The sequence below is a fragment of the Polypterus senegalus genome, chromosome 1 (assembly GCF_016835505.1).
Source record: "Polypterus senegalus isolate Bchr_013 chromosome 1, ASM1683550v1, whole genome shotgun sequence".
In the NCBI taxonomy this organism is placed as follows: domain Eukaryota; kingdom Metazoa; phylum Chordata; class Cladistia; order Polypteriformes; family Polypteridae; genus Polypterus; species Polypterus senegalus.
Genome location: NC_053154.1, coordinates 270,634,531 through 270,661,449, shown reverse-complemented (window position 1 = coordinate 270,661,449; position 26,919 = coordinate 270,634,531). Strand labels below are relative to the sequence as shown.

Below are 26,919 nucleotides of genomic sequence, written 5' to 3'. Positions count from 1 at the left end.
CAGACAGCAATAATATGAAATAATAGCTCATACCAATATAATATCCCAAAGTCTTACAGAAGAAGTACCTAATTTTGTATTCACAAGGTAATAAAAGAAATATTTTTCACATCAACTTACCTTTTTGACTTCTTCTTTTCTTATTATGTCTGTTGTTAAAGAATGGCATTGTAGTGGAATTTCAGCAGTGATTGTGTATTCCCTGTTTTGCAGCTCAACAATTAACTGTATCATCAACCGTAATTCCCGCGTTCAGTTTTTAGTGTTGAGACACACTGTGAGGCACTGCAGATATTAGTCGGCTTGTTAGCAGTGGAGTGGAGTTATTTAAGGAAAAACTCAAGGGGGAAATGCTGACAATTTCCATGACAATATGTATCATAAGCAAGAAGATTTTGCAGCATAACTTCTGCATTTCCAGTTGCTATGGCAATGAGAAAAATGCCGGGAGGAGTTAGTGAAGAAGTGCAATCTTTGTTTAAAAGCAGAACACTGAGGTAACAAAATAATTCATTTTCTGGAGAGCTCAGACAGAAATGGCCCAGTAATGCTTTGTCTGAACTGGCAAATCACCTTCACCACTGCAGAAGGTTTCAAATGAATGATGGACACTTTTGTGATTTTATCCACCTCTCTTTTCCTAAATATTGATCATTTGGGAAACATCCAAAGGCCAAGCTGCATGAGAACTTGAACCTGAATGAGATCAATAGAAATGTACAAGGTGTAAAGACCGAGTAGCTCTGTCTTTTTTACATTTACATTTATTTGCTTAGCGCATGGTATCTTCCAAAGTGACTTACAAAAGAAGTCAACATACTCAAGTAAAAATCACTCTGGGGACTAACGACAAGTTCAAAGACAACTAACATACTAAACTGACCATCACACATGAAGAACTCAGACAAAAAATACAAATCTTAGGTTACAAGACCTAACAGCTCAGTTAGAGAAATATTCACCAAACAAGAGAGTCTTCAGCCCATTCTTAAACATATTGAGGGGATCGAAATTTGGAATAGAGCTCTGCAGCTCATTTCACCATCTAGGAGCTACACATAAAAAGACTGAGGTTTAATACTATGCAGAGGTGGCCTAAGCAGATGCTGTTCAGCAGACCTGAGTAGTCAAGAAGGAGGATAGGACCTCACAATTGTTCCCATATATGTAAGTACTGAAATATTCTGTAGGCATGCATCAAGAATTTGAACTTAATTTGTGCTTTGACTAGGAGCCAATTTGAGGAAGGACATGTGTCCACCTTGTCTAGTTGAACACCAAAGGTGCCGCTGCATTTTGAATCATCTGCATGATGGCCTGGGGAACATGTCGGTACTCCTGGAAGTACTGAACTGCAGTAGTCCATGCTGCGTACTCCTTTAGAAACCAAAAGATCTTGCAGATGATATATAGAGTGAATCTGCAAGACTGAGAGATGATAGCAACATGGTTTCTGAGGCCATTGAGTTTTACTAGTAATCACTTCAAAACATATCTATTACTACCACTGTGGTATAGATTTTTATTCACCTGTGGGGCCTGTCTTCCCTGTGAACCCCACAGGCAATACACAGTCCCAAAAGCACTTTAAGACAACACAAAACACTTTTCTGGCACCACCACTCCTCCCGTCCAGCTTCGTCCTCCACTTCCCGACTCTGGCCACTAAGTGGTGGTGGCTGGCCCCTTTTATAGCCCACCCGGAAGTGTTCCAGGTGCTTGACCACCTGATCCCAATTGCACTTCCGGGTGGGGCTGAAGATTTGTTCAGCCAGGCTGTGGAATCCACACAGCACCCCCTAGCGGCCACCCAGCTCCCAACCAGGCTGTGGAGGACTCCATCTCCCAAGCAGCTATGTGGGAGGTTGGGGAATCACCTTCGGCCAGGGAGGCTGCCACCGAGCGTCCCGGGGGAGGTGTTGAGCTGCCCATGGTTGCTCCCCTGGAACTTATGCAGGAGGGGTGTCCCGGCCGAGCATTGGACCCGCATGCTGTCACACCACTAAAGAACATCAATAAACACTGTTATTGAACTTTAAAAGACTGTAGAAAATGGTCTCCAACTTCAGCAATGAAAAGCTCTGTGCCTCGTTATATATGTTCGTGAAAACAGACCTCAGTCTGTCTGTTTAGATATTAACCGAGTCAACTTATGAAGACTTCTTCTTGTACAATTCAAGGTTGGTGACAGCCTCTGGAGTAGACAGAAGGATTTCTTGGTTCCCATGCATTCCTCACAAATCCCATCTTGTTGGACACTTTCACCAATTGCTGAATTCTTCATTTTGCAAGAGCTCTTGCAATGGGACATTGTTCCATTAATCTTAAAGGAGGCTATATGATCATACAGCTCCACAAGAGAAATATGCAGTTCCAATGACTATAACATGTCCTCTCTGCAGAAAGCGCACTGATAACAGAACAATAAAACAAAACATTGTGAATGGGATCTCGCTGTTAATTTACTGCGTACATAGGGTCTGTTTATTCATGCACCACCCTATAGCTGCACATGACAGCAGGATAAATACACTGGAACCACCTGAAGAAAGAGGCTACAGAAGGAGATCTGTGATTTGGGATTCCAATTCAAGTCACACAACTTACAAAGCTGTTTTTTCGCAGAGGACTTTGCTTAAATTTCTAAAGTGTACTGAGCCTAGAGTGGTAGGCTAAGTGGATTTTGTATGAGCATCTACATGTTTTTTACCCTTAGTACTCCAGTTTCCCTCTTACATATCTGAGACATCAGCAGTAGGCAAATTAGTGACCTTAAGTTGTCCTCGTGTAAACCTGTGTGTGTTCATTGTGCCATCCAGGGTAGGCTCCTTCTTTCATCTGATGGTGTTGGAATAGGTTCTGGCCTCTGTATTAAACAAAGCTGGCACATATGGATGGGTAGAATAATAATTCCGGATTGATTATCTCTGGCTGACTGTTATTGTAATATAATTTCCACTTCTAAGTAGGTAAAATAACATGAAAATACAGGCTATGGTAAGGCATTGTTGTTGATAACACTTTTCCACATATTGCTACGTAGCACAATGTCTTTGTGACAGTCTTGTTAACGTATTAGCAAAAACATAATGCACTACTGGTAGCCCTTATCCATTGCTGCTTTCTAAGTCCTTCAAAGCAATGGTTGCGGTCATGTTGTAAAGTAGTAACTGACTAATAGACACACCTCAGTAACTTTAAAATGTTTCTTCATTGTTTCAGTAATAAACTTGCCAAATCTTAGATATATAAAAAGAGGTCTGGCTCATACTCACTCAAGAAGCTGAAAGATCATTTCAAGTATCCTCTGCTAAATAATAGCAGTGGTGGTAGTCCCAGTTATGAAACAGAAAGCCTATATAGTTTGTTGAACACTAGTACAGATATCCACAGTGACAAGTCTTCTATGTGGAGATGATGTGATCTGACTAACTTGGGTAAACAGTCCTTGTTCAACTACAGAGAACCAGTTTTACACAAACCAGCCAATGTTAGAACTGGGACAGAGATAATCAATTTCTTATTACATTATGCATTCATTAGTCTCTTGAATCCTGGGGTTTTGATGTCTGTCTATCTGCCTCACACTTCAGTCAATCTTTATAACTGGAATGAGAATGTGGAGCTGAGAAACTGGATGTTAATAAAGAGGCTGCTTCTCGGATTGTTACTCTGTCTTAGTCCCATTTCCTTGGTAGTTTGTTGCCGTGTCTCCTTATTAATAACTTATATTAAACAATATCACATATTTATAGATATTAGTACTTCCTGTATAATTCCAGTAAGAGAACCCTGTTTGGTTGTGTGGTGCCATGGCTCCTATTCAAGATGAAAAGCATGTTGATGAAACACAACACTAATAACTCTGATATGTGCTATGGGTTTATTTATCATAAGACCAAGTGACAGCGGCAAATAAAAAACTCTGAAGAAAATAAACCTATGAAGGTCAAGTATTTTTTGGAAATTGTAACATTAAACTTCCACATCCTTCCAACACTGTATCTTGTACAAGACCTGTCCTCGTGTTATTCGTGATCATTTTTCAAAATTACAGTGGTGGTTGTTTCTACTTTTTAAATCCTTTTATTTGAAAACAAAACAAAAGATGACATAACAGAACACAACTCAATCAAACAAATGAAAATCACATAGCAAGAACAACAATATGCATTGGAAAACTATCTATGAAACGTGCGCTCAACCAGACTTGAGCAGTGGTAGTTGTTTCAGCTTATCTTATCATTTACTGAGTTTGTACCAGCACTATGGAGCATTTGCTTATGTGTGGAAGCCCAATTACTAAACTTGGATGACACACACATTTCTGATTTTAACCCTAAGGTCCAGAAGGAGCAAGACTTGGATATAGTCTATTTGGAAATCTAACAGACTACTCTTTGGAGATGGTGTTGTCCTCCTGGGCACATCAAACTGTGATCTCTGGTGTGTACTAATCTGCAGTTGAGTGTGATAATGCAGTTGGGGTAAGAGTTAGCCCCTCTAAATCTGTGCTCAAGATCCTTTCCTACAAAAGTGTGGCTTGTGAGCAGTTACACGAAGCGGAGGGGTTCAAGTAGAGTACTGGTGGATGTTGTTTATCAGTGAGATGATTGGATTGGTGCACTGTTAGCATTTTCCATACATTGCACCAGATGATAACAGTAGAGCAGGAGCTAAGCCTTCGCACAAAGCTATTGATTTACTGGTCAGTCCACCTCCCCATCCTTTCACCTCTGGTCACAAAGTCTGGAAAGTGGATGAAAGAATGAGACTGCATATACAAGCCTACAAAAATGTGACGCATGTGAACGATTGCTGGGCTCACTATTAGTGATAAAGTGAGGTACTTGGCAATCTGAAGTACGACTGCTACTTCTCTGAGACAGAGATATATAGAGAATGAAAAGCCAGATTGTTTCTGTATGTTGTTATGATGTTCCCTGGGTGGCTTTCACAAAGGGCGTATTAAGTATGGCCTAACGCAGGGGTGTCAAACTCCAGTCCTGGAGGGCCGCAGTGGCTGCAGGTTTTCATTCTAACCATCTTCTTAATTAGTGACCACTTAAAAGAATTACTTCTTTTAATTAACTTGACTCAGGCCCTTTAGTTGTTTCTTTTTCCTTAATTAGCAACCAAACAATAATAAGACACAAAACAAGCCGCCATATCGCACAATATCTGAAAATAAAGGCAAAGGTGAAGGTCTCAGTAAGGTTGATCTCTCAACACACCCAGACACTTTGACAATGTTCTTATGAAAAACAGAAAATCAACAGTTTTGGAAATGTCAGCTGTGGCAGAACGAGAGCAACAACAAGCCATGGAATTAAATAACGAGTTTAGGTAACAGCAAGAATTGGCTTCTCATTAAGGAACTGGTTGGAGTTTGAAGCCCCAGTTTAGCTGGTCATCTGTTGGCTTGTGTCACATCTCATTTCTGTTTCGTTGCATTTTAATGAGGAAACAAATCAATCCAGAGGACTGAATCCTTCTAACAGGGCTATTAAAATGTGAATTAGCAGTGAAAACAGGTTACTGATTAGGAAAAGGGTTAGAATGAAAACCTGTAGCCGCTGCGGCCCTCCTGGCCTGGAGTTCGACACCCGTGGCCTAACGGGTTAGACTAAGAAGTAGACACAGTACACATTGTAGAGATGATACTTCTAGACTGTCCTAAAGGTATCTGGGCATTTATTAGGAGGAGATGGAAAAGGTTTCTGAGGATAGTCTGGCCTGGTCGGTCCTGCTTGACATATGACCATCACTCCGTTTAACAGGTAAAATGGATAAGAAGTGAATCACATTACTGAAACATTCATGACACACATAGACATAGATGGTAAAAAGCTCATATAATATACACTTCCTATTCCCCCCACACATCCATATGAAGAGTGTGCTAGGTTAACTGTCACTTGATATTGACCAGTACGAGTGACTGAGGTAATGTAAATGTGTGAGTGAACTTTGTGACAATCCAGAGTTGCTTCATCTCTTGTACTCACTTCTGTCAACACCCAATAAAGTTTTACTGGATAGGAGCATTCAGAAGATGGACTGGCACAAGGATAGATGCATACATGGATGGACTGTATTAGCAAAACAAGAGATTGGGTCATAAATGCCAATTACCTTAATGCTTTTATTAAACTAAAACATAACTGCTTGTGTTTGTCTCGAATGTCAGTTTAACTCAAGAGTTGGCAAACTATGCCGTGCAGAATGTGTGAAAATGGCCCCAAGCTAATAGAAATATCTGATATGCCAGCCATAGTGAGGTTGTCTTAACAAGATGATGCTAGAGTTGTCTGGTGTAAGTGTAGTAAATTACCATGTGTTGTAATCCAGAAAAATTAAACAACCAAAGCTTTTATCATTTAAGTAAAGAGAATCTGCAGCGCAGCCACATACATGGTAAGTGTATATGATTTTAGATGCTTGCTTGCCTTTGTCTTGAGATATGAGTTTAAATGTGATGATTTTATCAGCAATGAGCGTGTACACAAATCAGCATTAATACAAAAATGAAGGAAGGCTGTTAGCAGGAGAAAGGTATTCTGGAAGTGGATCGACCAAAACAGATGCTTGCACTTCAGCCTGTATTTGGTGAGACAAAGAGTAACATACATGTACCAGCACTGGCATCCCAGCCATGCCTTTGGGTAATTTGTGTTTCTCAAATGCTGCATTGCCAGGTTAGAATAAGAGGATACTTACAGCTTTCAGGTGAAGTCGTTTCTATTTTGGTATAGCACTGTTTATTTGTCTTTTTTCTGCACTCTTCAGACTTTTAGTCATTTGAGTCAATGATAACAGAAGAAACCTGCTCATTTTCCCAATTGCAAGGATCTGTGTTCAGACAGAAATGTGGCCTTTGCCAGGTATGTCACTCTGGTCGCTATCCATTGTAATGAATATGAATGTTGCTTCAGGACAGATTTGACCATTTTTTATCTCCTTTTGTTGTTAATACGGGTAATGTTCCAAAACTCTTCAAGAGTGACCATAAAATTTAGTAAGTTTGTTGCCTGATTTTTACCAGCTGTACATTTCTTAGGATTTTTCCAAAGGCTTTGCCAGTAAGCTTTGTGCAGGACATCATTATTTGGTAACACATGAAGTGCACTAACAGATAGAAACCTTTGCAATGAATTTATTGTTGAGACGTCCAGCATCTAAGCTGATATTAACAGTTTGTGCAGATGCAAACTATTTTATGTTCATGACCAGGACAAAGTGAAATCACTTTGCTTTAAAAATGACTGACTGGCTCAAATTACTTTTAATAAAAAGGTTTACAATAAAGAGCCTGCATTTTTAAAATAAAATCTTATTATTAAGAAATGTGTTAGATTGCCGGGGTTATAGACAACAGCTAGACGTTATGTGACCCACTCTATGAGTCACGATTGACAATTCAATCCACCAGCAAAAACGTTTGCCCAGACGTGGCCAAACATCTGACTTTTGCAACATTTCCTTTGTTCACCAATATCATATTTTCATTTTTTGACCTTATTACAGACTACCTGTGCTACCTGGCTTCGCACAGAAAGTTCCCTAGGACAATGGACCTCGGTTATAGTGTCACCAGTTACTCGGATGTATCACAAGCACTGTATAACATCATTAGTTATTTACAATTTTTTTTATGGCATTTCTTACAATGTTTCTCATCAGTTGTATCTCCAAGCTTCTAATTTATTTTCTTAATTTTATTATATTTATATTGCATTCCGTGGCTATCATTTTAACGTCACTTAAATGCTGTTTTCCAGAAACAGCCTATCAGTATACTGTTTGTACAAAATGGTCATGATGACAAGCAGACAATGACTGACTTGGCAGATGATACCTAGCACCTCCCATTGATCAGTTCACTCTAACTGAGTGACTATGACCACCTCAGTACACTGACTAATTCAATGAACCAGTATGACCCTACTGATCACGAGTACCATTGCAAGTTTGCCCACGAACTGCAGAGAAGAGACTCACACTCACTCCAGTACTTTACACTTGAAGAAGTAGTTTGTGCACTGAGCAGAAAAACTAACTGTAGACACGTCACCCAGTACATTGAATTTCAGTTCAATGACTGACTGGAGGGCGCATTAGAGTGCCATCTACTGGTAATTCTTAATATTTTTATGGAACTACATTTATAAATGTACGATTATAATATGAACAACAATAATAATAATGATAATTCTTTGCATTTATATAGCGCTTATAACTTCATTAGCCTACATTTTAACCGCAGCATATACTAATGCCATTCTATTTATGTAGGTTATTGGCTAGCTTAATCCAAACTGAAATCAATTTTATTTAGTCGTGTATGCACTCACATATTATGTTTCTTTTGACCTATAGGCTGTAAAAATGTTTGCTTGTTTTATTTTTATTATGTGTGAATTATTTTGTTACTTGCTTTTTATATTGTTTTTATTGATTGGTGATTAAAGTTGTTACACTGTTATACAATTCTAGATTTTAAATTAGAGTATAGCTGGTTGTTGTTTTTGAAGTGAACAAATCAAATCATTTTGGTGAAATCACTAAAAAGAATCTGAACTTTCCATCCTGCGCACTCCCCCTTTTGGTCAGTGCTGCTTCATATCTGCCCCTCCTATCCCTTCTGCATTCATTTGCCTAAACTATACTTGCATGCGTACTTCAAGTAAATCTGAAAGATTCCACCAGGTGGCAGTTCAAGAAATCATCATGCTGAGAAAACAATGTCTTGTTTTGCTGTGAGTTGATGGAAGAAAGGGGTTAAAGATAAAAATTCTTTGCATTCTGATACTATTATGAAAAAATAAAAGAAGACTGCAAAAGTGACAGAAGATGGTATGTGAGACCTTTAAATGTATCACATCATTAAGATGGGGAATATGTGATGCTTGTATTGCTTATGTAAAAAATGGACGAAGAAACGCACCATGAAAACATTTGCATATCAGCATTTAAGTCTGATGATTTGCTTCACCATATTGAACCATTCATCAAACATAGAAGCATGCACATTTATCCTGTTGGAGCTGTAATGTGGCTTGCACCATTTGTCTTGCAACGGCCGAATGTCCACTTCTTTTCTCAGACATTTTTTGCACTGATGCATCCGTCTTGAATTTGCTTCGTCTTGCATTTTTCCACATCCACTTTCAAAGAGCTGGAACACACCAAGTTGAACACATTGCACGCGTTCCGTTGATTTCTGACGACGTACTCAGAGGACGCATCAAAAGAGTGCTGGAAACACGTGGCAGCCATGGTGCGTGTATGTAAGCGCTCTGAGTGTCAAGTATAAATTTGGCTTTAATGACACAGTGTGTTAGGCTACATGACACAATATTTTTGGTGTTTCTTCTATTAGTTGTGAGCATCTTAGATGCTCCACCAGGAAAATATGTACATACTTGTGTGCTTAGATTATTACCTTGTACTCTATTAAGTTGTATGTACTCCACAGTTGCTGCTGCCACACCCGGGCATGTACAATCGCTTCATCAACCAATCAGCACAATCAAAACCAGAAACAGTCAAACATACCATAGTATTATTATCGACAAACATTGACAAATAAAAGAACGTGTGGGTTAATTTTGTTTTTTTCTTTGACTTTACTAAATTTCAATCAGATCACTCAAAAGGTTTACCCCTGAATGCCGATATATCAAAATGTCATTTCCTAGCAGATAACTACAGCCCTGGATTTGCAATATTGTCAAATTTCACTTTCTAACTGTACTAAGGTGTTGTACTGTGTTAGCCATTATGGATGTAGTAAGAAGTCAAGCAAAATGACACCTTTTATTGACTAAATAAAAAGATTACAATATGCAAGATTTTGAAACAACTGTTGCCTGAAGAAGGGGCCTGAGTTGCCTGTGCATTTTAATCTTTTTATTTAGCCAATAAAAGGTGTCATTTTTAAGCTTAAGTAAAACAGGAAATAGTTTTTTGTTGTTAAGTGAGTCAGTCAGTCAGTCAACTTTACACTTTATATATATATATAAAGATATGTCATTTTAAAGCTATCTGGAAAAAGTTGTCAATTGAGATCACAGCACCCACCTCATAATTTTTTTTGTCAGTTTTTATACTGTGCATAGTTTCATCCTGTACTCTTCTTTTAATTACAATGTTAAAATCAGTTTGATAAGGTTTTTTTTTTATAAAATCTGAGGAATGTCATTATATTTATTTTACATGATATCCATTCATTTTATATCCATCCATCCATTATCCAACCCGCTATATCCTAACTACAGGGTCATTATAACATTACCTACTTGCCACTTTAATCCACACAGTACAATCCACTAGGTGGCACCACTACTTCATTGTTTTCAGACTTGCTGCCAACACAAAGCTCCTGTTGTCTAAATAGCTGAATTATTTCACGGCTCTTTTCATTTACTTCTACAAAGAAAATGCTATCAAGCCTAAACAAGGTTACATTGTGTTTTTAAGAGGGGTCAAGTTTAAAAATAGTCATAACGTGGGTAATTTTTCAGTAGTGTGTATGCTCAATGCAAACATTAAATGCCAGATTCTCTTTGCACTTGTAATATCTCATAGTTTATGACACATTAAAAGGAATTCTGCCTGCAGACACTGATCTGAAGTGCTATAACACCTCTTTTGAAGTGTTCAGCTCTAATCCTTTAAAAATAGACACTTGAAAATGAGCTTAACATAGAAAGGGGATAATGTGTATTGTTTAAGAAGGCTTAAAAAACTATAAATAAAATCCTGTGAATACGTCTAGATATCCTGTTTTAATAACTAGTTAATTGATAGTTGAATTCTTAGGGGTTATTTTACTCCAATGTGCGATAATAGTAATGATTTTAGGCCTGGAAAAATATTTGTGTGAATGTATGGAAAATAATGTTTTAAAGACAAGGAGAATGCAGTCAAAACTGCAAATATTGTTGTCAACGTTCATTTTTATGCCTACTATAGTAACAGACACAATCCCAAGAAATGAGGAAAGTCTTCATGATGTAGCTCTGCTGCTGATTATTTTTTGTTGAGTATACTTTCAGTGGTCTTTTTGTCATAAGCCTTTCATTTTTTACATATAAAATGATCCCATCATAGAGAGTTTAACATAAGGATAACACTTTCTCACCTTTAAACCCAGATATTCTTTGTCTAAACCTATAAATACACCCAAATAGCATGACATTTTTAAGCCCTTTTAATTTAAACAGCTGGGCAATGGAAGTGGAGCCTATCCTGACTACACTAGGCACAAAGTTGCAACAAGTACTAAATAGGTGGCCAAAACATCGCAGGCACTCTATGCACACACACACGCACACACACGCACACACACACACACATAAGGCAAATTTAGAATAGCTGTTTACCTTAAAAACTGCATCTTTGGGGGGGATGAAATTCCAGGGAAATACCCATATAGATGTGAGATGAATTTGCACACACCACAAAAACAGCAACCAAGCATGAGATTTGACCCAAGGATTCTCGATTCATGAAGCAGTAGTGTCAGTGTGGCCCACTTTATAGAGGAGCTCTAGAGAATATTTATATTGTAAATACTCGGTGAGAAGAAGGTCCAAATGAGTTAAACATGTGACTTGCTTGGGAATAATGAAGCTTCAGAAATCATGAATAATTAGTTTGGTGCAGGCTGTTTTTCGTATAAAAATCTCTTTATTGAGATTTTGGTTAGATGTGCAATATACAATAAAAGTTTAATTTAATTGTGATGATTGCTAGACTGCCAATCTTTTTCTTACTATGCCTTTCACCAGTGTGCTTTCAGCCTGCTTTGACTTTTATCTCAACTTTGGACTCCACCAAACTTCAATAATGAAGCAGCTACAAAACCATAACTCAGTGGGGCAGCTTAAAGGCTCAGATAATGGTTATTTCCACCAGAACACAAGAGGGCGCTGCCTGAATGACTATCCGTCAGTAGCGCTCACCCCAGTGTTGATGAAGTGTTTTGAGAGAATGGTCCGGAGTCATATCATGTCCTTCATCCCTCCCACCTTTGAAGCACACCAATTTGCTTGCAGGGCTAACATGTCTACTGAGGACGCTGTTGCTGCTGCTCTCACATGCTACCCAGTCCCATCTGGAGCACCAGGGGAGCTATGCATGTCTCTGCTTTTAACACCATCCTCCCTCACAGATTGGTGTGCAAGCTGCTAGCCTTGGGACTCCCGTATTTCACCTGTATATGGATTAAAGACTTCCTGACAGAACACACACAAAGGGTTAGGGTGGTCCCTCACATCTCCTCGGCCATCAGTATCAGCACCAGCTCTCCTCAGGGCTGTGTGCTGAGCCCCCTACTCTTCACACCATACACACATGACTGCACCCACGCCCACCACAGCAATACCATTGTCAAATCTGCAGATGACTGTGGTGGGGCTCATCTCTGGGGAGGATGAGTATGGCTATAGGGATGAAGTGGAGCGGCTGACAGCGTGGTGTACTGACAACAACCTGCTCCTGGACACAATTAAGACCAAGGAGCTCATTGTGGACTTCAGGAAAAAGAAAACGGACATCAAACCCCTCTACATAGGAGAGGACAGTGTGGAGAGAGTGTCACACTTCCGCTTCCTGGGAGTCCATATCATGGAAGACCTATCCTGGGGTGTGAACACAGCTGAGCTGGAGAAGAAGGCTCAGCAGAGACTTTATTTCCTGAGAGTCCTCAGAAAAAATAACACCCCCCAAAAACTGCTATTGTTCTTCTATCACTGCTCTATTGAGAGTGTCTTGTGCTACTGCCTCTGCGTGTGGTTTTCCAGCTGCACAACCGCGCAGAGGAAAACACTTCAGGGGATCGTAAAGACTACCTAGCAGATCATTGGCTGTTGTTTACCCTCTCTGGGTGAACTGAACAGCTCTCGCTGCCTCAGGAAAGCAGAAAATATCTTAAAAGACTCCTCACACCCTGCTCATGACATGTTCCAACTGTTGCCATCAGGCAAAATATATAGGAGCATCAAAACAAAGACTAATAGACTGAATAACAGTTTCTACCCTGTTGCTATTAGAGCACTGAATGCCACCTAATCACCTCCAAAGCAGCAGTGCAATAGATGACATCTTCTGCAATAGTGTTTCATGTGCAATTAAGGTCTTATGTTGAATGTTTGTGTTCTACCTTACTTCTTTTTATCGTTTTGTAATTATATTTATTTATATTTTGACACCGCACGGACTGCACCTAATTTCGTTGTATTTGTTGTTGATATTCTGATATTCTGAACTGATAACTTTTCTCTTCCTTTTCCTGTAGACCAGAAGACTGATGGTTTTAACACCCTTGATGTCCACCTGCCTTTACCTACATCTTTCAGGAGCTTCACCATCTTGAGGCAGTCTATTTGGATACTCGTGTCTGCATGGCTTTTTTGATTTTTGTGTTTTTCATTTTTCAATACATTTATACCTGTGTTTTGTTTATATTATACGGTTTTGTCTTCAGGTGCCCCAACACCATCGTTGTTTGTGTTTTATCTTACAATAGACAGATAGGTCATCAAAGAGAAGTTCACTATAGTGGCTCCTGGAGTTCTACACTGTGTCGTATCTTCAAATTTTAAAGTGACATCACTGCTCCAAACATTGCAGTTTGTAATTTGTCACACTAGTTCTATAAGGAGAGGATCGCACAGCTGGTATGTTCTGGGTTGCCTCTGACTTTCCAAAGAACTTTTAGTGCTTCACCTCTCCCACTGTGTCTTGTCCTGATGCAGAACTTACACCGCTTAGTGGGCCATTATACCTCACATCAGTATATCTTATTAAACTTTCTGTTTTACTCTGCTCGTATGGGTTTCCATACAGTAGTTACATACATAAATAAACAGACACACATTGATTTAAATTGAGTAATAAAGAAATTAACTAATGGAAGACCAACTATTGCACTTAACAAAATCTCTCACTTTCTAAGAGTATTTTTTTTCTTGTGGAAAGTTATTTTTTTCGGAGTTGTTATTTGAGTGGAAAACAAGGTTATTATTTATACATGGAGCATAAGGAGGCAGGGCCCCCTGACGTCACAGCTTTGGGACCACCCCCTGTCTAATATACATTTAGGGAAAACGCTACTCCAGTGCTGTGGTATTAGTTCTTCGTCAGTTGTTTGGTTCTCACACTTGGATTTCTGCAGGTGTTTCATGTTTATGATCTTTCTGGTTTCAACTCTTCATCTCTCCTTTATGGTTTGGATTATTGGCTCTTGAACTGGTTTTTGTTCACCTGTTTGCTTTTTTCTTTCATAAATTTGGAAGATAAACTCATTAGTTATTAATGATCTTCTGTTTTGTCAAGTTGACTCTGGGATTTTACATGGTGCTCTTGAGAATTACCGGCATATCTTGTTTTTGGTCAGTAGACTAGCAAACCTGTACTCGAATTTGGGACCTTATAAAAGCCCTAAGGTCACATTTCAAGCATTTTTTAAGTTTTGTAAAGCCTAGCATATCATAACAGCAATGGTAATGAAACTGAACCAAAGTATTTCACATATTGATAAATTTTGAAATACTGCACTTCTGCTATAGCAATGATCGGTTCTTGATAATGTTATGTGTACGCCAGGGTCACTACCATTGTCACTGAAGGGATCAACAAAAATGTACAAGATTTTTTATCCTGCTTCTATTTGCACTTCCTTCATCAACCACTCGCTTCGTAATCCCACCCAAATCCTGCTCCTCTAAACTGCACTTCAGTTTTATTTCCCGTTTGTAATTGTGTCTGTTTATGACTTCTTTTGGAGGTGAATGCAATCAAAAAAGGGGTAAAAAAAACCAACACATGGTAGTCGATACCTTGGGTTCGGTGGGTATGTGTGCGCGGGAGACGGTTATACTGTGAACAAGCCACTAGATCCTATGGATCTCTCTATGGTTGTTTTGGTCTGCCCTAGAATCCAATTGTTATGTTCACTTCTGCCTAAACATAACAGATTTTCTGGGAAATCATACCAGAGTTCGAAAAAAAAATGAAAATTGAAAGTTTGGACACAGAGCCCTGAATGATGAAACCTGTAAAACGTGTATGTTATGACATCTCAATCTTTTTGCAATAAGCGAAATTACTACAAACAACATGGCCACAGCTGAGCTGAAAAGCGGACAAAATAACCACCAGGTTAATGAAAACAAAGCCACAAAATAGCAACTCAATAATGTCACCTGTCACAATTAATGACCTGAAAAATTATATGTAAAAATAAATCCTGAGAGTCAAAAATTCTCACAACACAATCTTTAGGATCAGTAGTTGAAATCCACAAATCCAAAGAGAACATTCGAAAAAGCAGGTCATTTTGATGGCTAAGATGATATGACAGCAGAATTATAAAGGCCACCCTGGACGGTGCAAATTTCTCCTTGTTACTAAAAATATAAATTACAATTTCCTAAAAAAAAAAAAAAATGAACAACAAACTATGGAGAATTAGGAGAAATCCATCAAAGTGATTGCAAGATGAACATGTAGAAAAAGGCAGGAACTAAAGATAATCCAAAGCAAATCAATTCTTTACATACAGTAATCACACAGCAGAGGAAGTGCTATGGTCGCAGCATTTGAAGAAACCTCAGGACCTGGCTTACTCATCATCATCATCCTGGTGGAACTACTACTTGTATCAGATGAGGTAAAGTTAAAAGTGTACGGCAACATTTACTCCATCTGTGTATAAGAAAGAGCCAGGAGGCAATGATCTAAAACACCCAGCCAAAGCAACCATCAGGGGAAAAAGTGGACTGTACTATTCTAAAATCTTAATGTATACATGCACAGAAATAAGTAGAAATAAACTTTAACATTCTATGGTTTTGTATTATGGTCATTTTTTTTATCTCAAATCAGAATCTGCATGAACAAAAAGAGCAATTTTGACTTCACTGTCTCAATACTCATGGAATGCTTTGCATGCAGTGACTCATGAATATCTGAACAGGCCTGAGATTAATATTCAGACTTGCTTTAATTTCAGCCTTATTTCCTGACTTCAAAAGATATTGTTTATCTTGAAATAGCAACCATCTGTGTTGACGGTAATGATAGCATATCGTAAAAGGTTCAAAGCGCTCAAAGACAAAATGTACTGTAGATTCTTATGACAATACAGGATAAACAAGATACATATCATGAAATTTCTTGTTTTATGTCCACTTCAGAAACATTAATAGAGTCATGTGAAAAAGAAAGTACACCCTCTTTTGGTTCTAAGGTTTTATGTATCAGAACATAATAAAAAAAATCATCTGATCCATAGCAGATCTTAAAATTAGGTAAATACATCATCAGATGAGCAACAATACATGACATATCACACCTTGCCATTATTTATTTAACGCAAACTAAGCCAAAATGCAGAAGCAGTGTGTGAAAAATTAAGTACACCCTTACTGCTTCTATAGGAATTAAGAGGGTAAGTAGCAGCAAAGGGGATGCTAATCAATTAATTGATCATCAGCAAGTGTGACCACCTCTATAAAGGCAGAAGATTTGGCAGGTTGCTGGTCTGGAACATTCAGGTGCCAAGGAGGAAAGACATCAGCAATGATCTTAGAAAAGCAATTGCTGCTGCCCGTCAATGTGCAAAGGGTTATAAGGCCATTTCCAAACAATTTGAAGTCCATCATTCTACAGTGAGAAAGATTATTCTCAAGTCGAAAACATTCAAGACAGTTGCCAGTCTTCCGAAGAGTGGACGTCTCAGCAAATTCACTCCAAGGTCATACCGTGTAGTGCTCAGAGAAACCGCAAAAAACCCAAGAGCTGCATCTCAGACACTACAGGCCTCAGTTAGCATGTTGAATGTTACAGGTCATGATAGTACAATTAGAAAAAGACTGAACAAGTATGGCTAATTTGGAAGGGTTGCCAGGAGAAAGTCTCTTCTTGCTAAAAAGAACATGGCAGCACAGCTTAGATTTGCAGAGTAGAATCTCAACAAACCAAAAGACCTCTGGAACAATGTCCTTTGGACAGACAAGACCAAAGTAGAGATGTTTGGCCATAATGCCCAGCGCCACCAAATACAGCATGTCAGCACAAAAACCTGGGGTGGTGGAGGGGTGATGATTTGGGCATGTTTTGCATCCCCAGGATCGGGGCACCTTCCTGTCATTGAGTCGACTATGAACTCTTCTGTATACCAAACTATTCTAGAGTCAAACGTGAGGCCATCTGTCCAACAGCTGAAGCTTGGCCGAAATTGAGTCATGCAACAGGACAATGATCCCAAACACACCAGCAAAACTACAACAGAATGGCTGAAAAAGAAAAGAATCATGGATTTACAATGGCTCAGTCAAAATCCAGACCTCAAGCCAATTGAAATGCCATGGTGAGACCTTAAGAGAGCTGTGCATAAACAAATTCCCGCAAACCTCAATGAACTGAAGCAACGTTTCAAAGAAGAGTGGGCCAGAATTCCTCCACAACAATGTGAGAGACTGATAAAGTCAGACAGAAAGTTATTTCTTAAGTTATTGCTGCTACTGTTGGGGTGTACTTATTTTTTCACACACAGCTTCTCCATTTTGGCTTCATTTTTGTTAACTAAATAATGACACGGTGGAATCTGTTGTGTGTTATTTTACACCGGGGCATAGACTTAAATAATTTTACAACTTGGAAAGGACGAGATTTTTTTATTTATATCCAGATAAGTAATACCGCAGAACTCTAACAGGGTGTACTTTCTTTTTCACATAACTGTATGTAATAGTGCTAATCAAAAAGACATCACTCAGAATGAATATATCTCTAATGTTATAAATGGGTAAGATCCAATTTATGTTTCACCTTATAATGGGACAACAAAGAATATGAAAAAAATATATGGTCAGTGTTTGCCAACAATGTACTTGATTTATGGAGCTAGACTGGGTGCAGAGAAGACAAAATGTTAAAGACATGGAATTTCACACTCGTGATGAAGACTACAGAGCTCAAGTATTGTGTCTCTAACCTTCTAATTTTTTGCTTCACCTTGGGAGTAAATTTAACTTTTTTCCATTTGCAGAAACTCGCTAACATATTCCTTTACTAACTCCATTTCAGTAATTATGCTCCACAAACCAATTTATGATTTCTGTCGACACGCACTGCACAACAGAGTACACTACAAAAGAGAAGAGAAAGACGTTTAAAGAGGTGGTAAGGTGGGACAGCATTATGGAGCAACCACAACTAACTCTTGACTAGCTGCATGGTATTTTTTTAAATTTTTGGACATTTTGGGCATGTTTTAGATTTGTTGATTTGAGTCATGGAAATACATTGAAACAGCAAATGCTCTAAATTTCCTTTTATTTAAGTATTCATCTGTGAAGACAGTGATAACCTCCTAAAAGTTACAGGAACTAATAAGGGTGAGCTTATGGATTTGGGAATTAAGGAGAGAGAGAGAAAAAAAAATGCTACTAGGATAGAAAATGCAGAAATCAAATAAATTGCCAGGGCCAGAGTGCTTAAGAGGGATAGTGAGTACACATAAACCCTCCCGTGACCTGTATTTTTACAAAATCAAGCCTGTCCAAGTAACTGTAGTCCTGTATGCTTAATGTCTGTCACAATAAATACATTAATGAAAGAAATGTGTAAAGAAAAGATTGAGCAACAAAGGTTAAGACCAGGTGTATTAGTCAGCACGGTTTTAGATCATGGAGATTGTGTTTCAGTGTGCCAGAAGCCTTTAGGGAAAGAACAAAAGATATTCAGAACGCTTTTGATAAAGTGGGAATTCGAAAAGCAACATGCAGATGGATGGTAAATTGGATTCAAGTACAGGAAGCACAGGGTTATGGTGTGAGGAACTTTTTTGGAATTTGGTGCTGTTAAAAGTGCTGTCCCTCAGGAATCAGTGCTGTGGCGACAGCTCTTTTCAATATACATAAATGTTCTTGATAAGAATATACACTGTACATATCAAGTTGGTTACGTCTGTAGATTATACTAAACTAGGGACAATGGCATATAATCTTGAATCAGCTGAACCATTACATATGAATATGGACAGAATTCAAACTTTAATGCAAATGATTACATCTTGCCTGAAGAAGGGGCCTGAGTTGCCTTGAAAGCTTGCATATTGTAATCTTTCTAGTTAGCCAATAAAAGGTGTCATTTTGCTTGCCTTCTCACTACATGCAAATGAAATTAAATGTAAGTACATGTAAAGTTTCAGACCTAAGAATTAAAAAGGTTAGATTTGAATACAAAATGAGAGGTTTGAATCTTGAAAGTACCCATGAAAATCAGAAGGACTCTTCACTCTGTACACTCAGACAGTGCGCAGAAGTAATTAAGAAGGCTAATTAGATGTTAGGTCATGGGGATGTGTGGAGTACGAAAGGTTACGCTTACACTTCTTAATACATTAGCGAGACCTCATCTAGAGTAGTGTGTCTGCACTTTACAAAAAGAGAGAGGGAGTCTGGAGACGACTGAGTAGAGTGATTCTGGGACAAAGAGGTACAAGCTGTGAGAAAACATTGAAGCAGTTAAAACTTTTGAGCATAAGCAACAAAGGATATAATGGTGACATGACTGAAGTGTTTCTAATTAAAAAGAGAATTAGTACAGTGGACCCAACTGGTTACTTTACAATGAGTTGTTCAACAATAATACAAAGACGCAGAAGGAAACTTGTTAAGGTTAAATTTCATACCAATGTTCAAAGGTTTTCCACATACAGAGAACAACAAACATATGAAATAAATTACCAAGTAGTGTGATAGAGAGGACTTTAGTGACCTTCAATGCTCGAATCATAGCTATTTGGAAGAAATTAGGTGGACAGAATTGATGAGCTATGTTGGGCCGAATTGGTCTAATGCTCTGATATTTTGACTATCCTGTTCGTTAGTTATACATTTGCACACTTCAAATACAATGAGTACAAAAAACATTTAAAATTCATTTTATATAACACTCCTTGCCTATTGCACTTTCTGGATTGTCTTTATTCTCCATTTCTCTTTTGAGTCTCTGAACTCTGCTTTCTTAGAATAAACATGACTTATAGACAGCTACTAAACTCAACAAGAAGCTACTTTATTTCACCTTACATGATGACTGCAGTACAAGTCAAAGTGCTTATAAGAAACCAAACAGGGTCATGAACATCTGGAACAACTTTAGAACATAGCTGACTAATTGTTTCTAATCTAATGAGCTTAGTGAACTCAATAATTTCTTGCCATGTGTAGAATTCTTATATTGTTTTGCAAAGCCATTATTATATCTTACCTGTGGCTGGGGTTCTAATTCCATGTTTTATGTCTGTTTTGTTCATTCTTTATTTTTGACTGTGTCTATGCTTGTAAGCAGCCTTTGTTTTGTTCCATGTGCTTTATGGGTGGTCCCCTAAAAGTTAGAGCCACCTGCCAATCATCACCAGAAACTGCACCTCCTCCTTATAGAACTGGAGGGTCTACCACAGTTTCTGGTGGTTCATTTTGACTGTGCTTAAGTGTGGTGAGTTCTTGTACTTTTATGAATTCAGTGTGCTTTATGGTTACTGGGTTTTTGACATTTGGTTCTGTATTTTTACTATTCTTGGGATTTTGTATTGGGACTTTTGGCTGTGTTGGATTGCCATATTGTCTTGGTCAAATCCTATTGCCTTTGTGCTCCGTGGAACTTGATTGTTATGGAAGAATTTTGTTGTGAACAATAAATCTTTTTTTTTCATAAAGATCTCTTTTTTGTGTCTAGCCAGGGTTTTTGATGGGATTTCCCCCTCTAGTGTGAATTTTTGGAAATTCTTTCGGGACTTATGTGCTTTGGGATTTCACAACACAACAGCCATGGTCATGAACAAATTGAAAAGCTATGCAAATTGCTATCAGCATAATTATTACATACAAGAAATGTTTCTGTGTGGTCTTGTGACAAATGGTTATCACTGCTGTCTTGACATCCAGCATGTTGGTTATTAATTCTGTGCATAGTCATTCTTTTCATATTCTTCTGTTTTTTGCATGGATTTCGCCCCCAAACCCAAAGATGTGTGCGTTAGATTAAGTATTAACTGTGAATCGGCCTCCTTTGAGTGAGGAAGTTTGCTTAAGGGGTCCTATAGTGGACCAGTACCATTTCTAGGATGGGTTCCTTGTGGTATAGCGGGTCCACAGCTCATGTCAAAGGCCATTTTTTAAAAAATAAATAATTGTCGCACTTGCGGCTTAGCGAGGGGGTGTGGTAGTGTGCCGGAAGCGGTTCCCAAGAGAATTTGTGATGCGGGCGAATCTCACTTAAGTGCACAGGTGAGGAGTCGTCCGCATCCGTAATTGTTCCTGGGAGCTGCTGATTGCCACAGCTGAGTCACGTCCCCGTGATATACAGAAGCGCGAGGCGGTTAGTAGGGGGAGGAAAGAGAAAAGAAAGACGGAAGTTGCAGGAAGCAGCAAGGAGAAAGCAGGTGTGTGAGAGAGAGAGAGAGAGAAAGAGAGAGAGAGAGAGCGAACGAGCATGCAAGCGTAGGCTGGCGCTGTATACAAGGAGCTGGGAGAGGTGAGCCCAAGTGGGGTGTTTGGCCGGCACCCAAGGGCTGACGGTAGTGGTTTCTCCTGCTGAGTGCTGGTTTAGAGTAAGAGTGACAGGGAGAAGGTTGTCTCGCTGCAGCAAAGGCAGCGGGAGTCTGGGACTTGGAATAGAAGCCTCATTGTGAGCATTCTGGTCGCTGGGGAGCCCAAGTCTCGGTCTGAGTGGTGCAGAGCCGGAGCCAGGGATTGGAAGGCTACCAGATCAGATCTACGAAGAAGGTCAGCTGCAGGTACGGTGACTCCCCTGTTGTGAAGCCCGATCGGAGAAGCAGGGGAGCCACCAGGTAAAAAAGAAGGCACCAGGCTTTGTTTCCCGTCATTGTTGTTTTTAAAGGATTGCTTTTTTTTCTATTGGATTTTAACCTCCACTACTTCACTCATTTTATGGATTATTTATTTATTGAAGATTTAAAGCACTGAACTATTTATTTGGACACTGTTTGGTTTTGTTGTTTTAAATAAAAGCACTTTGCACTTTTTGCACCATCCCCTGGCTTCATTGTGCCTCACTGCCTAACTCATCGGTGACATTACTGACGATGCTGGGTTCAAGGGCTCCCGGACGGACGATGGAAGCGTGGAGCAGAAACTGCATCACCACATTCCTACCTGATATTTAATGTCCTATAATTGTGGTTTATATTCTGCCACTACGTTCATGACATCTTACTTTGCACTTTAGTAATGAGTTTGATAAACTTGTGAAGATACCCTCTACATCATTCTGAGTGGTGTAATACATTTGAAAAGAAACACAACTAGTTTGGCTAAAACAACATCCAATCAATGTTTGTTTGCCTTTTCAATGGACACATGTTTTTGGCAAAATGTTACAGCTGTTCCAAGGAATATCATTCATAATCTGAAACCAAGAGGAAATAGCAACTAGTTGGCAGCAAGCTGACATCTCTGCTGCATAAATATTCCTTAGGAAAACAGAATGATAAATGCTTTCAATGTAAAAATGTCAGTGTTAGACATAAATATTAAAAAGTAGCACATTGTTTGTCTGTAATAGGTATTATTACAATCATTCATTTGCAAATACTAAATGATCTGATTCTCAGTCTTTTAAAAGACAACAACCTCTGTCCGTGACTGCACACTAGCAAGGCACAATCTCGTAAGAACAGGAACACAAAATGGCACAGGTGGGAATGTCACAAATAGAATCCAAACGGTAAATAAAAGCAAAACAGCAAACTCACCAATTACAGACTTGTGGATGTGTTGAATTTGATCACATTTATTTGAAAAGTTAAGCATAAAATGTTATGCACTTACAATTTCACAGAAAGGCAATAGAATTAAGCAGTTTAAATATGGGGGTCAATCAGAAAGTAAAGACAAATTTACTTGGAAAACTCAACAGAAGCTGACACAATACAATGTATTTGTGATGGATTATGGGTAGTTTAAAGATTGACAGTGCAGTGCTCTGCCATTAGTCTAGTGGAAGTTCAAATGAACATGGATGCTCCACTGTGGAATTGTACCACTCTTGAACAACATACCATAGTGAGATTCCTTTGGGCAGTGGTCGTTAAACCTGCTGAAACTTTGAAAGTTGTTGGCTTGTGTAGATCAGTAAGCTGTTTGGGTACCCATCATGCACAGACTTTATGGTACCCCAAATTTTCATGCACTATGGCATGAGCAGATTCATAGCTAATATCCAAATATGCAGCAACAACGAAAAACTTAATATGTCAATCTTCTATGATGAGGTCATTCACCATGTTGATGTGTGTTTGACTGCGCAATGTTGATGGTCGACCAGATCGAGCTTCATTGGTTACATTTGTTGTACCTGCTTTAAACCTTTCTAATCATTTGAGTCATGCTGTTTTCACTTCTGTACCGAGCCAGCATTCTTTGTTGAATGTCAGCAGGTTCTGTTCGCTCAGTGCATGTTCCCAACCTACTTGCTCTGCCCAAAGAAACCTGACTATGGCACATCGTTCAACAGTGGTGCTATCCTGCAGCAGAGTGTCCATGTTCATTTCACCTTGGCTGCATTATGCAGGTTCGAACTATCCATAATCCATCATGAACGTGTCAGATTGTGTCAGCATCTATCCATTGCAATTACTACATAAATTTCAAATTGCCTTAATATTTTGATTTATTCTTGTAAATGACTAGTTCATCTGAAGGGCTGAATTGGACTATAACTAAGATGTTGGCTGCGAAGTACATGGGTTGGGTTGGCCCGATACTTAAAACTGAAAACTTTCACTAACATTGCTTTTCTTGTTGTACAGTATATTTTTTCATACAAATAGTGTGAACGCTGGCCCCGGCACAGACAGACGGACAGCATATTTTCAATCCACACACTATTTATTTACATACACTATTTACAGTTCGTGCTCACGTGCACCCCCAGTGCCTTCTCGCACCGATTTCCCCAAAGTCCAGGCCCACAGTCTCTTGTGCCTTCCTGGCCGCCTCCAGTCCTTCCTTCCGCTCAGTCCACTTCCTCCCGACTTCCACCAATCACTGGAGGGAGGCGGCCCCTTATATAACGCCCCCGGATGAGCCCCAGGTGTTTCCGGCATCTGCTCTTTAGCCACGCCCCAGCGTGGCGGAAGTGTCGGCTGCCTTCCTGGCAGCTCTCCGGGCGCCACACAAAGTCTTCCCCCCGGCACTTCCTGGTGTGGCGGAAGTGCCGGGCTCCCGGGATAATTAGGCACAGGGGCGCCGCCTGGCGGTGGCCACGGGTCCCTACAGGGCTGGGCTTCCATGCCCTGTACCCGAGGCCCCCCGCCTAACCAGGACGGACGCCCCCTCGTGGTGTGGAGGAGGCACGAGCCCTCCTCACGTCCTCCAAGGTGTCCCGGCCGGCGACTGCACGGTATAAACCGGCATCGGGGAGCCGCCTGGCGGTGACCACGGGCCCCTACAGGGTAGGGCTTCCATGCCCTCGACCCATGGCTCCCAACAGAACCAGGACGGACGCCCCCTCGCGGTCTGGAGGAGGCCCAAGCCCTCCTCTCATCCTCCTGGGCGTCCCGGCCGGGGACCACAATAGTTAAACCTAGAATTTGGACAGATATTTTGGACCTTGTTGTTTTTTGCAGGAGTTGTGTTGTGAGCTGAGAAGTGCCTGTACCAAAGTACAGAAAATTTAATAAGTGGATCAGGAGAATAAGCTCAAAATTGTTAAACCCAAGGCAGATCGAAAACAAAGAAATCCAAAATTCAGAACTTTCTGCCAAACTCAAAGATCAAAAAGAAACAAGCAAACATCCTGCTTGCTTTAAAGTGCTTTCCCCTAATAACTACCACACATGCAAGTTCTGCTTTTCTACAGGTGGGAAATGATGACTGATGATGAATGTCACCTAATCAAAATGTCACATAACATCACCAAAGACACAAAATGTGTTAATAACGCATTTGTTAAAAATAAAGCAATATAATGAGCCAAAATAATTTTTCAACAGCATAAAATCTCAAAATAAGTAACTGCCTCACAGAAAGAAACTTTTGACTACAGAGAGACTAACACTGAATAAGGACCACTCATGTCCAAGAAGTGAAATCACAAAGGCAACAATGGTGAGATGTTAAAGGGAAGATCAGTGACAGGGCAAGAGGCAGGTCAGGCAGTCCAGAACTGGTTACTGGCTACTAAACCTTGGGATGCTATTCCATTTATAAAGGGAACATCAACTAGCCATCAAGTAGCCATGAAAGTCTAGCCAGTGCCCCAAGGATCTCTTCGGATTTTTTGGAATTGGCAGATTCATTAACTTTATTAATCCATCCATCCATTATCCAACCCGCTATATCCTAACTACAGGGTCACGGGGGTCTGCTGGAGCCAATCCCAGCCAACACAGGGCACAAGGCAGGAAACAAACCCCAGGCAAGGCGCCAGCCCACCACAGACTTTATTAGGTTTAAAATTGAAAAAATTCATGTTTTATCTGCATCTATGCATCTTCACATTTGTTTTTTGTGTCAGCGGTTCATTTATTTACTTTATTTTATTTAAGATGGTTTTCCCATATGGAGATGTTTAAATAGCCTGGCACTTTGAAACAGGACGAAAGCAAACACAGGCCTACCATGTTAACCTGCAGTTTTCATTGTAGTTAAATATCTTACAGATAGTGATGAGCGAAATGATTAATGACAAACTGATTTTGCAAGAAAACCTAAAGAGTTTCAATTTACAAAAAGATTTTAATGAACAAATTGTGTTTCGCCACAAATGAAATCTGCACCATTAGCACATGTATTTTCCTGCCACCTTCAGTCTTTCTCTCAATGTGCAAAAGCATGGTTATATTTGATTATGTGGAAGAAACCCCAGAGGAAGACAGGAATAGTTCAATCCATCAGTCTTTATTCAGGCACCGGTGAGTACATGGATTCATGCGTTGCAAGGCAGAAGAGCAAAGTTCCCTTTTTCAGTCAGCTTTTTTATGTTTTCTTCCTCCCTCCCTCTTCCCTTTACTTCTCAAAAAGCATAATATCGTTTACCTGAGGATTTCATATTATATTGCGCAAAATGGCCAACCATTTCTGTTTTGTAGATGTGTCAGATGAGGCCCTAAAGAAGGAAAGGTCATCTTTTCTGTGTCTAACAGATGCGTTCTTAAAGAGGAAGCTGTCCTTGGTCATCTTACTGCACCCTGTCTTATGACAGATGCCTGTATGAATAACCTGCCGTTAGAGCAAAACAGCTTTGTCAGCTTTTAACCCTTAGTAGCTTGCAAGCAAATAAGTTTTCTTTCACAATTACCATGCCTAATAATCAAATATTAAGGTTTAAGGTTTCTTTATTTAGTCATGTTTACACAAGAAAACATGAAATTTGCTTTCTCAGTTGCATCTAATAACAGACAGAATGAGATAAAACAGACAAATAGAAACAAGAAAGGTTAAAGTAAAGCAGTTAGATAATACATATTTACACCAAAAAAAGGGTTACAGGATATATATCAAAACCTTAATCATTATCTCCGATATTTCTTATTGAAAAGTCGTATGGCACGAAGAAGTAAGGAGTTCCTGGAGCGATTTGTTGGGTTTTCAAAGCAACTATCCTTCCTGATTTACTGAACTTTAGTTCTACATGTAATGGATGACTGTCATCAGTTGAGATGATTTCCAGTTTCTTTAACATTGCCCTTTGACACACACTAGTCAAATCATCTACATCAGCCCCAATAACTTTTGCTACATACTTTGTAATCTGCTGGAGCTTTTTTGAGTTTTAATTTGTCAGAGTATTAAACCAGGCAATGAAACTGAAAGTGATCACAGCCTGGATCCCACTATGATCGGAGGACAACATGAGGTCCTTGTCTACTTGAAA

The 26,919-nt window shown here is 39.4% G+C and overlaps 1 protein-coding gene across 3 annotated transcripts in view; it reads right to left on the bottom strand.

Annotated features, from left to right (window-relative positions):
• Positions 1-26,919, bottom strand: part of arhgap22 (Rho GTPase activating protein 22) — a 260,856-nt gene that overhangs the window by 69,032 nt on the left and 164,905 nt on the right. Inside the window, exon 1 of one of the 3 annotated variants that reach the window (XM_039774070.1) lies at positions 121-326. The exons of the other annotated variants lie outside the window; for them this stretch is intronic. Within the exon in view, the coding sequence (XP_039630004.1) occupies positions 121-169 (49 nt within the window). The 5' untranslated portion in view covers positions 170-326. Of the gene's footprint in view, positions 1-120; positions 327-26,919 lie in introns of those variants that run through there. 3 annotated transcript variants of the gene reach the window in all.